At 43.0% G+C, this 12,607-nt stretch overlaps 1 protein-coding gene across 1 annotated transcript in view; it reads left to right on the plus strand.

Annotated features, from left to right (window-relative positions):
* Positions 1–12,607, plus strand: part of LOC147657008 (laminin subunit alpha-1-like) — a 69,219-nt gene that overhangs the window by 21,716 nt on the left and 34,896 nt on the right. Inside the window, exon 2 of the mRNA XM_086912092.1 lies at positions 7,695–8,002. Coding sequence (XP_086768218.1) covers positions 7,695–8,002 — 308 coding nt within the window. The remainder of the gene's footprint in view (positions 1–7,694; positions 8,003–12,607) is intronic.

Genomic DNA, 12,607 nt, shown 5'->3' on the forward strand with positions numbered 1-12,607 from the left:
TTTAATAGTGTGTGTAGGCCGCTTGATCTCTTCCTGTCGACAATAAATTTATTTGCTAATGGGATTCACGAGGCGAGTTAAACACGTAAGAATATTACCCTTTCGCTCCACCCTGCGAGAGATTTACTTCCACGGATTTTTCGAATTCAGAAATTACCTCCTTCTTCAGGCGTCGACAGTACCGTTCCTGGGTCGTTGACCGTCCGGCTGCAAAAATAATATCGCCGTTTTGCGCAATGTTCGCGACGAAATGAAACGCTACTCGTACACGAATTCGATAAATATTCTAATCGAATTATAATAATCGCGTATCCTACCGTGCGTAAAGATACGATTAATTATGTATACAAACAAACGTTATAAAACGTTAATTCGATTCACATTTCGAATTCATTAAAAAAAAAGAGCTGGCGGAAAGAAAAATATCGGCGAATCGAGCATTCTCGAGGAGAACAGAAAGAGATCCTCTGTCAAAGCTGGCCTAATCCATCCGCGCGTTGTTCGAGTATCTGACTCGTGAATTCTAGTGAACGGCCCCTGTAAGAAAACCATTAATATCGCGCCTCGTTAATCTTGCGGCGAGCGGTGGCTGATTAATCGAACGAGCGGCTCGCCGACCGGCCGGCATTAATTATAACCCATGGACAGCTTTTCATTTTCGGCCCGATATTCGCCGCGGGACGCCACTTATACCGAGTTCCCGGCCACGATAATCGATTTCTCGCCGCCCAGGGACGCACCTGTGTCGTTTCCAAAACGCGTATACGTAAATAAATAACGGTGCGTTTCGCGACAACATCGTGAATGATCCCCCGCTAAACCTACGCTCGCACTTTAACGATTTGATTAGACGAAATTCAGGGATGGAATGAAAAAGATCCACGTGGAGGATAAACCGAGCAACTTCGTTTCTTGATATATTTCTAAAAAGTTGATCATCTTCGAAATGGTAACGGCGTATTGTGTAACGAAAACTGTGAAGATGGCGCGCGTATGACAAATTAATAAACACTGGGCCACGTTAACGCGATACACCGCGTACAAAAGCGGTTTCAAGCAGGCCGATGACAGTGTGCAGCACACGGCCACTTTGAATGCAGGAAATTGACTTTGTCGGCCTTCGAGTGGTCGCGACCGCTTCTTTTCACTGTCAATAGAGCACTGTCTGTAAAAACGAGGCAGAGTACGGAGGCAGCGCGCCACGATGCCTGCTGGAATCACCGCTGCGAGAAAAACTACGAATTGCGAGATTTCTCCTCGAGATTGGAAGAGACTAACGCGTTAACCCTTTCGCTACTACGGGCGACTATAATCGCGCAAGATGCCGCGTCATATCGAGCGATTCGAGTTATTGCATCTCTTCATCAATTTTTCGTTCAATAAATATCGTGAAAACAATTCGAATTGTGAGGCGGTGACGATCTTTTCTCGAGCACCGTGCGCATTTTTGATGAAGTCGCCCATAGCGAAAGGGGAAATTAATTTTACACGAGATTCGTTTTACGTCCACCGTCGAGTATTTTTCAAGATCGATCGGGTGGATAGGCAGGGACGCGTTGATCGACTGCAAGAGGATGACCGGTTAGGGGGCGCCATTGTTCGATAATTAACGTCGCAGACGTTGCTGTGGGCAGCCGTTTCGCATCGGTGCGGATCGCGAGCTTACGCCTCGTTTGGAATTTACGGACACTCGCGTTTACGAGAGATTGCGTTTTCATTGACGCCGCTCATTCACCGGTCCACACCGCCTCGGTCAATGAAACGTTTTCGCAACCAGGCGCTAGACAAACCGCGGGAAATTATTTATGTATTTCGGCCGGGAAGGAGCGGAGGCGGTGCACGTAGGCACCGACGTGGAAGAGAATAGATCGTTGTTAATGGTGCTTTTTAATGGGCGCGTTTCGGTTTATGATAGCGGAGGATGAATGGCGCACGAGAGGAAACGAAAATCGTGGATGATGTCTCTGTCTGTGGGCAGGATAATTGTGCGAAGCTTTAAGGATTTAAATTATCGCTCGAGCCAGTGCCTCTCAATCCAATCCTACTCAACGTGACTAGATTCTGAAAGTTTTCCTCGGAGAAAGAATGGAGAGGAGGGTCGAAAGTTTCTATAATTTATCAACCGTTTGACGACTTTCGAGGGAATTTTCTTTACTCGAAATTAACTTGAAATGATTTTCACGTACAAAAGAGATCGAACAAGTTTAAACTAAGGTAAAGAGATTCTCGAGCATTTAAGTTATTTTTTATCATAGAAATTTCAGATTTCATTCTGAATATCTCTGGAGCAAAGGACGAAATGAGTTACTGGTCGTTTCACGACTCTCGTACGAATGCACGTGTGCGGCGATAATCGATGGCTGGGTGGAGTGGGTTTTACGGTAGCCAGAGATGACGCGTGGTATAAACGAAACGATGAAGCATCGCGCGTATTTATACATTCCTTTGCCTTTGCGAGCGATACCTATGATTTATCGAATCGATCACGAGATCGATTCCTATCGATTCATTCCTCCTGATCGAAAGTTCTATCTAATCTTTTCCTTTTCGCGTCTTTCTATCCTATCTTCGCTCGTCCTTGCCCGGTGAAATTTAAGAAATCGTTCGAAAACATCAATAACAACGATTCAAATAGGTTCGACCATACAAAAAACTATCCAATCATTTACTACGCATTATTACTTGCCCATTGTATCCATCTATCCATTCTCCAACGTTCAACGACGTTATGCAGATGAGTAGAAAGTTGCGCGACACTGTGCCACTATCTGTCAAAAAAATATATATATACCAAAAGTAAGTCTCTCCCTCTCTCTCTCCGATAGCTTCTCTATCGCTGAGAGGCAAAAGAAGAAGAAAAAAAAGAGGCTGTAAAGCAGCAGAAAACTCGATAACACTCGTGCATTCGTCATTCGTCCCCGTACAGAGTTAGTTGGACATGGTCGAAACGCGCGCGGTGACGTGATAACGTGGCATCGTAGCCACGATAACTTAATGGACAAACATCGAGTTTCCCGCCAACTCTCGCTCTCTCTTTGGTGGGACGAGCCCCAAAGTTTGGCCCGGCCTAGAGATTATGTCAGGGAGACGAGGTTGGAAGGAGCTGTGTGTCGGTCACCGCCTCGCACGGATCTTATTTTCTTTTTCGTTTGTCTACGGGTTCGTTTCGAGAGAGAAAGAGAGACAAAGAACGGTAGAACACCACCGTGGAATGGAACAAGCCACGGGCACCGGGGCTATTAGTCATAAGGACCACCGTGCGAGGGACCATTCGTGGGCCATCGGCATGTGGCCCATGCCTCCGCTGGATATTTTGTAAACACGTTATCGTGAACACGAAAACGTGCCTCCTCTCTCTTCCTCTCTCTTCCCAAGAGAAGCTCCTCGAGGAGCTTTTTTTCGAGGATCGAAGCGCCTGAGAGTGCGTGGGCGGCGAAGTTTTTGGAAAAAGTTTTCGTCCTCTCAGCTTTGCTCGTTTAACGGGCCATAAATCGCGTGGCGAGGCCACCGACAGCCGGAGAGTAGCTCTTGAGAGACGAGTTAGACACCTCCTCCGTTTATATTTTTAACCAACTTGCTGCCATCTTCTATCGTCTTCTATCTTTCTCCGACTTCGATCACGTTTTTTCTTCTCTTTAATTTTTCTAGAGAAAGGGGAAATTTTATGTTTCCTATTTTTTTTTTTTTTTTTTTTTTTTAATAATCTTTACAGAAATATTCGAGAGAGAGTGAAAACGATGGAAGGGAACACTCGTGTTCGAATCTTTTCTTCGTTTCGTCGGCTGTGCCCGATCGACGCGATCGTGAATAGAACAATTTAGCGTAGGACAATGAGCTCGTAACCAGTTAAACGAACCGTAAACGTGACTCATAGTATCCTCGATCTCCTCTACTCTAACGCTATACGGTACGCGAGGTATATTTTAGTGCCATTAGTATTTTTGATGATTCAGTGTTCCACCGTGTTCCGCGGTAATTCATGGCGCGGGAATCGGGATGTCGTCGCGGCGCTGTGAAAAAAGTAGATTTTATCTTCGTTCATTTATATACTCCTCCACGTAGGAATAATTTACCTACCTATTGGAATCATTCACGACACAACACAAAGATGTCTGTGCAAATAATTGCTTTATTTTATTATGCGAGGAGAAAGAATTTTGTTTCCTTTTAATCGTTTCGTTCACGTTTTTAAAATTTATATTGGCCGTAATGCGACAGTGTACAGCCTCTTAGCAACCTGTTGAACGAGTTTAATACCGCTCGTCGTGCTGTTCACAATGTTGCAAGGGTATACCGGTGAAATCATTTTTCTCGTGGAGAATCTTAATCTCGATTCCGAAATATCATTATTCCGATGATTTAGTCGATGGTGTCACGAACGCGCGTGTTCTACAGGATTCCTCGCCAGGTACGAGTGCAACACGCTCTCTCACGCTACATCGACGTCAATCTCTATTATGAATTGCATCCTCGCCGAACAAATCCGATTACACCTTTCCTTTTATGCATAATTGCATAATGAATCGAAATGCAATACACTTGAATACGCTTTATAATTCCCTCGTACGAGATATACAATTACTTATGAAAGGGATCGCTCGTTTTTATGCCAATCAAGCTGTATATTGTATCTGTGATTAGGCGCAGAATAAGATCCATTAGTTTTGTTGTCTACAGTTGCATGTATCTGCAACCTCGATGTCAAAATAATTTTTGGAACGAGTGGTCCTGAATATTTACAGGAATGAAAAAAAGAAAGATTTATGAACTTGCGAAGAACTACTAACCAATAAGAATCAAGATATAAAATAGCCTCGAGGCTTAATTTTTGCTCAGAAATTTAATTTTCATCGAAAATCTGTGGAAATTGCCGAATACAAAGCTTTCAATTCCTCTTCGTTCAACTGAATCTCTAAAAACCTTCCACCAACTACAATCAATTACCCCATTGATCCTTTTTCAAAATCATCAAGTTTCCATTTATTATTAACGCGATCCTTGAACCTGGAATATTTCTCGTATTTCGATGCGTCCATCCGGCGCTCGAAGGCAAATCGCGCGATCTGCACGCTGCTCGTTTCCCTTCTGTTTCCGGCACACCGTGTTGGCGTAGGTTTGCCCACGAACGTGGACACGTGCGCCGGCGGAAAGATGGAACAGGGTTATTTCTGTCGTCATCAGTCACTGGCGGCGGGCTCTCGAGGCGCGCCACGGGAGAAAGGGAGGGAAACAGGCCGGTTTCTGGCGGCGAGACAAAACACAACGCCGCTACCACCAGGATCTCTTCCTTTTCCGCCGCGATCCGCGGTTTTTAACCATTCGGAATAAAAGATCCTGGAATCTTCGTTTTTACGATTAAATTGTCGATACCTCGTCGTTGAAGGTTTTTTTCCTTCCGCATTCGTCGTTTCTATTGCCGATCCTTTATTTCTAATAAAAGTAAAAAGGGATAGATCCCGATATTTATCCTTCATTTCACTCGCAACTTTTATAAAATCTTGGTAAGTCTTTATTGCCATTGCGAAGTTTCGAGCGATAGAAAAGAAGATTCTGACGATCCTCTCTCTACTCCGCCGTCAAATTGATCGGTTGACACGAAACTGAGAAGATAGATTCGAGCGCGTTGGATAAATGACACGTCGGAAGCGATCTCGCTAGGCGAAAGATACGCCTAGAAACTAGCGAGAATCGCGAGGATCGAGGATGATGGAATCGAGCGTGATCTCGGAGGCGTTCATCGATTATCGTGGATCGCGGTTGCGTTCTCGAGCTACGATTTCATCTCGATGGAGAGGGACCACACCGTTTCTTTGTGGTGAACGAAGGCGGCCGGAGAATTCCACGAGGCTCTCTGCTTTTCAGATAAGATCGAACGAAGAAAGTGGGAGGGGGGAAGGGACCGTAGGCGATGTAGGCGTGACTCCCGTTCGCGCCGGGAAAAGAGGCAGCCGAGGGGCCAGGAAATCGAGCGTCGATCGTCGTTGGATCGCGTGAATCAGCGTCGTTACGCGTGCTTGTTAGAGAGAAAAAGCGTTTGTCCGGAGATGATTGGGAAATTTAATGGATCGAGATACCAATTGAGTCATACGCGAGACCTCTTTCGAGGAATGGAATCTGCAAAACGTTTTTACTTAGTTAGTTAGTTGGGTTCACTCGCTTGCGATTTAATCTTTCGTGTTTTCACATACTTTTCTTGATGTAGGTTTATTTCTTTGCCAAGAATTTTAAACTTTAAGAAACATTTTGTAAAACTCGAGTGATCCAATGTTTCGATTTTTTCAATGCTTAAACGTTTTGGAAATTTCAGAAAAATTTGTGAGATCCAAATAAATAGGATCTTGTAAGAAACTTGCGCGAATAGTAAATATTTTTCCGAATTCCAATAAAACGAAGCGCCGAGATTCGTGCATTCTTCTTTGGGTGAACTCGTGAATCAGGGCATTTGCATTTCAAAGCGACTCGATCCATTCTCCGACTCTTCCTGCCAATACACGGTTCGCGCGATGGTCATTGCATAATTTACACTCGGCACAATCATTAGCCAGACATCTGAAAAATCTTCCCTCTTTCATCCAATATCATAGAATGCTCAGAATGCAGGAAATCTATAATTTGTGCCTCTCTTAGGAGTTTGCTTTAAATTAAACGAGGGTAACAGAGATTGATTTCCATTAAAAAAAAATACGGAAATTAAACAGTTGATATAATAAATGAGATTCTAAGAAGTTGGAATACATAATAATTTAATTAGCAAAAAATATAGACATTAAACGAACAATAATTGCCAAAATCTAAAATCTTAAGATGACGATTTTGATGGAATTTTAAAAGAATTGTCGAGAGGCTCTTTTTTTCTTTTTTCCTATCATACAACTTTACAACTTTGCAACTTTGTTATTCACACGCGTATCTTCTCCCACGCCAAGAATTTTCGAACAGAGCCAAGAGAGTTCGAGGAGGAGAATCGGTTTCGCCCGATGATTGGCGGCGACACGATCGGTCGTCACGTTCCTTAAACGCGGCACAGACTCTCGCGTGTCGATTACGCACGTTTAACCTGCCCCAGGTGTGCACGATCGGTGAACCTGTTCGCCGATCCACGTTCGTCGCTCGTTCGTGTGCGACTGGTTCCGTGCTGCGAGCTCTGTCAAAACCTGTCCACGTGTGAGTACTCAACTTATCCCGAGGAAACAACCGAACCATGAATCGACCGCTCCTCAACCTTAGTTTTCTCCCTCGTCATTTGTATATTGTGTTTTTTTTTCCCCTCTCTTCTTGGAATTTTACGTTCCACGATGATCGTGTTGCTTATTAAGCCTAGGTAGAAGAATTCGACTGTAAAACTAATACTTTATATTTCTTTTTCTTTTTTTTTAAATCTGTCTTGTCTGTCACCATTCGAAGCGAGTATCGAAAGTGGAACAAAATTGCTGGCAAGAATTTTACGTTCGACGATGATTGTACGATACTGAGTCTGGGTAAGAGGATTAAACTAATGTTTTATGTTTTTTTTTCTTCGTTGCCTGTTTCCATTCGAAGTAAGTAAGGATCGAAAGTGGAACAAACTAGCAACTAGAACATTTTTAACTTTGAAATTGAAAGTTCGAAATGTTGGATGATCAATTATTCAATGACCATCGAAATGTTATCAAATTTTTACGCACGCTTTAATCTGATTTATCCCTAATTTGCAGGCCACTCCGCAGTATACGGGATGAACAGAAGTCTGAAAAGTGGGGGGATATTCCCGTCGACGTTCAACGTGGCCGCGAAGGCGGATATTTTCGTGAACGCGACCTGCGGCGAGGAAGGGCCGGAAACCTTCTGCAAACCTTCCGAATCGTCGAGGTGCGGGGTGTGCGACGCGAGGAGCCCGGATCCCGGCAAGAGGCACAACATCACCAACATACTCGACTCGAGCCCTGGAAAGTGGTGGCAGAGCCCCACCCTGGCCAGGGGGGATCGCTACGAGTACGTCACTATAGTTCTCGACCTGAAACAGGTACGTGGAAAAGAGTTGAAAAGAGCAATCGCTCTCTCTCTCTCTCTCTCTCTCTCTCTCGAATTAAAACTCGATCTCCTTCGATCCTCACCCCAAAAAAGAAACCCGTTCGAAAGAGAAGATGAGACAATGGAGTCGAGCGAAGAACGTCTTCGCCGCGTGAGAAAAGCGCGTTTTATTCAAACAGGCCGGTGATACATTTATCCCAACGATTCATCCTCTCTCTCTCTCTCTCTCTCTTTCTTCGAAACTCGAGCGGCCTTTCACGTCACGTGGCCATTAAAGGATCGCCGTGTAGAGGCGTGTTGGCAACAGGTCCCTTCCGAAAAATCGTAAAGTCGCTTTTTCCCCGCTCGTTAGAGGCCTCTCGTTTCATTGTGCCTCCTCCTCCCGATTCCTCTCTTTATTCACGAATTTATGCCCTCGGAATGGGGGCGAGGGAAGAAAGGAGATAGGGGGGCTAGAGAGGGAGGACTAGAGAGAGAGGTGGGTACTTTCTGGCCCCTTTCTCGGAATTTCGCGTGCAGCGCCGAGCAAAGCCGGGGTATATATACCTGGGGGACCCCGAGAGCAAATTGGCGGGCGAAAAACGTTTTAACGAGCGGCGCAAACCTTCTCCTCCTCTGTTTGGTAATAAGGACGACGGTGGAGGGGCGTCGAGGAGAGAGTGAGAATTAAAGGAATGTTCCTCCTTCTTGAGCGAAAAGGGAGGACTTTTTTCTTTCTTTTTTTTTTTTTTTATTCGAGACAAAGGTTGAAATTCGTTGTTAATGAGGAGGTTATGTTACGTAACTGCACGTTTACGTTGAATTTTCCAAGAAGTTTGGAACAACGTATGGAACGTTTCGGGGAATAGAATTTATAGCGCGGCTACTCGAGAGATACAATGTTAACGAAACGAAAGATATTCTTGAAGTCGTTAAGCAAGTTGGCATCGAGTTCGAGTCTAGATTTTGCGACGATGCATCCGCTTCCGTGATAATGGTCGGATTCTGATGCAAATTAGATTAGCCGAATGTACGATTTCTTTGATCAACAATCGTTGAACGATCGAATTAATGAACAATTATCGAACAACTATCGTTACATTACAAATACGGAGGATAAGAATTGAGCGGAATAATGGACACATCAAGGTAGACGAAATCTTGGCGTGTAATTAGGGGTTCGGCCTTTAATTGGATACCGATTGCCAAGCTAATCCCTCCATGGAGGAGAGGTATCTTTGTCGAAATGTGAAATCTCGGTACAATAATTAATCAACATGGTTCGTTAACGAGTGCTTTTAATACTCGATATATTTGGTAAAATCGTATTAATATAGTTGCAAGAAATACTGGATTAATGAATAATAAGTTTAAGACTCGTTTTCAACGATGCTTCGATCGATGTTTCTTTTTTAATTAACCGCGAAAATTGTAATGAAAAAATGGGCATGATAGATAAGATTGATAAAAATTTGTATTATTTATTGGAGATACAAGTAACGATATGGATATTGTTAATTCTAATCCGTCCGTGTTAATATTCATCAGTCGTAAACGGTGTTCCATTATTAATTCACCAAATTCGTAAAACATTTTTGATAACGATCGAAAAATTTCAATCCAAAACCCGGTTAAATAAATTGGCTATTTCAACGCTACGACGAGTATTAAATATTAAAAAATAGGGAGGGCGAGTTGCCATATATCATCCAACCATCGAACTTTGGAGCTATGGACTCTGTCAGGTCCTTTGTAAAACGGTCCGTGTACACCGAGATATTTTTAAATTACGGTCCACGGGTATCGGGAGTGATTATGCTAATCGGCGGATAAGCAGGCCGCGGCGGCCATATTTATGGTCCTCGTTAACGTTGATTGCGCTTATTAATTTTACGAGCGGTCGTCGCATGTGTTCCCGATGTGTTTTCTTTCGTCTGGTCACGAGCCAACATCGAATCGACATCGTATCATCGTGTCTCCTCGTTCGATTATTATCGAACTTATTTTTTCCACCATCGGATATAATATTTCAACGATTCCAATTATACTTTGATTGAAAAGAAACGAGAAAACTTACGAGGCTTTATTGCTCGAGACGTTGGGATTCGTAGTAATTAAACGTCAATTTTTAATGTTGATTTTACTTGACTTAAAAGTTATTCATTAGCAAAAATATTTTTTCGAAACAGTTAGATTAAATTAAGATTGGCTAAGTTGGGCCAATAAATAAGAGCAAACTTAATCAAAGAAATTAACAATGTAAGATATACAATAAATTTTTGTTTAGTATCAATTGATTTACGATAATTCTTAAGTTCTAATCTTTTTGTAAATAATCGTCTTTTACTTCTCCAATTCTAACCCATTTCTTCTAATCTTTATTTTGCCAAATATAATACAAAGGTATTTCCATTACCTTTTCATGATTTCCTTCACATCAATCCGCCAATCAATTCTATTCAATTTTCTATTCTATTCAATTTTTTTCACGATATACGAGCGATTAACCTGTTTCGCGCAATTAGTATCCCCCCTCGGGATACCGAATAATCCCGACAACGTGACACCATTTTCTTTCGTAAAAGCGGCGACAAACAACGCTTAATATATTCGCGGGGCGCCTGGCATTCCGCGCATTTCACTCGAGTCGCTGGCTCATTTTAAATTTAACTTCTGTTTGCGCTTCTGATTGGCACGAGGGTACACAACGAGAGATCGACGCCCACGCGGGCACGGTCGGCGAAATAAATTAATTTGTTCCTACCTAAAATGGCCGTGTTGATGGACTGCCTATTATACTCGAACAACCCGGCTGGCAGGAACGCGTTATTAGACAAATCATGGTCGAAAAATCGGCGAAGAGAAAAAGGCTTGATTTATCGTAGAATTTATACACCATAGAATTAATTATATCCAAATACTTCGTTAAATATTTCGTATATACTTTAACGCTATACTAAAAACAATGATGTTTCGTTTGATATGAAAACAAAACGTAGAATCGAAACGTAAAAGTATACGTACATTCGCATATATTACTCTATATACAACGACGTAATCAAAGAACGTTAATTTTCGATCGTAATTTTCGAAGGATCATAGATCATAGAGAAGGACGAGAAGATTATGAGAAGAGGGAGTCGATCGAAAAATCTCTCATTGTTGGTGGTTTAACGAGTGGAGTCGCGGTGGCCGTAAGATGGCTGGTGTGTTCTTTCTCGAGGCCCTGACCGGTCGCTCTTCCAACCACTGAATGAATCATCTCTCGTTCGATCGAGGAGAAGAATGGAGGAAGACGAGGTCGCGTAAATAATACCCTCGAGGGCAGAGAAGATCGGTTCTCGAGTAAGTTAGGTTTGTTCCTTTTCTCGAGGCGGATGATGCGGCCTGTAACACGAGGAACCCTCCTTTATCGGCGATCGCGGGCGAATCGCGCTGCTGAGCGTGATACTCGAACTGCGTTTCGGAGGGATTCGAGTCCATCCTCGCCGTCTTATGAATTTTTAACGGCGTTTATTCCCTATGTATTCTTCTTCGAATTCGTTATTCGAGATTTTTTTCTATCTTTTCGGTTAAACTTTTCGACACGGCATTGTATTTTTTATGCCTGTTAATCTTTTACTTTTCGATGATTATTATTGGTTGTAAAATGGAACGTGTACTTTTCACAGTTTGGATAACGTATGCATTCTAGAAATTAGTTTTGAATTCGTATAATGAAGAAGAAAATCGTACGTTTCGCTTATATAAGCGATGGCTGTAACGATGGAGGATGCGGAAAGTATCGTTCGCGTGACTTCGTAAGTCAGTTTTCGCAATATTTTTATTTTTAAAACGATTGAGAAGACGTGATCGTGGAATAAATACATCGAATCACAGCGTTGAAAGGATTCGAGGCGAGTCTAGTTCTGATCGTTTAGCGATTTACCGAGCCAAATAAATCATATTATTTCTTAATTTTTCAATTATATCCCCTCGCGTTTCAAATAAATCATCGCGCGAACCTCCATCCGTTCGGTCGGTTAATAAGAAGAAAGTAAGAAGAAAGGTTGGAAAGCGATCAAAGTGTGTCGGGGGAAGGGAGTTTTTACAGGTGGAAACGATTTAAGAGAATCGTGAGGCGGACTCTTTGATTTCGCCATGGCGGACACGCCGCGCTACGTTACGAATTTACCTCGTAATTCAATTCCCACGGCCAGTGGCGATAATTACAGACCGCGGCGCTGAACCTTGGCGCATCACCGCGCCGTGCCGGCCATCTTTTTTGCTCTCTTTCACCGCACAGGTGATTCTCTCTCCGTGTTCCTTCTCCACCAACCACCTTTTCTTCCCGCTTTCTTTCTCCCCATCTCCACCACTCCTTTCATTCCTCCGTCTTTCTTTTCCTCCTCCTTTCCCCTTCCCTTCTTTTATCCTCACTTTGTACCTCTTACCTGCTTTTTTCAGCCCTCATTCGCGCCTTTACCTCCATTCTCTCTCTCTCTCTCTCTCCTTTTCTTCTTTTTTTTTTCTACCGTTTACTTCGCTCTTTAATATCTTGGTTTACAATGTTTTTTTTTTCCCTTGCTCCAATCCTTGCATTTAATTCTCTCTCTCTCTCTCTCTCTCTCTCTAGCTC

The sequence above is a fragment of the Apis florea genome, unplaced genomic scaffold (genome assembly GCF_048593485.1).
Source record: "Apis florea isolate Af1SG1 unplaced genomic scaffold, ASM4859348v1 contig_3367_pilon, whole genome shotgun sequence".
Classification (NCBI taxonomy): Eukaryota; Metazoa; Arthropoda; class Insecta; order Hymenoptera; family Apidae; genus Apis; species Apis florea.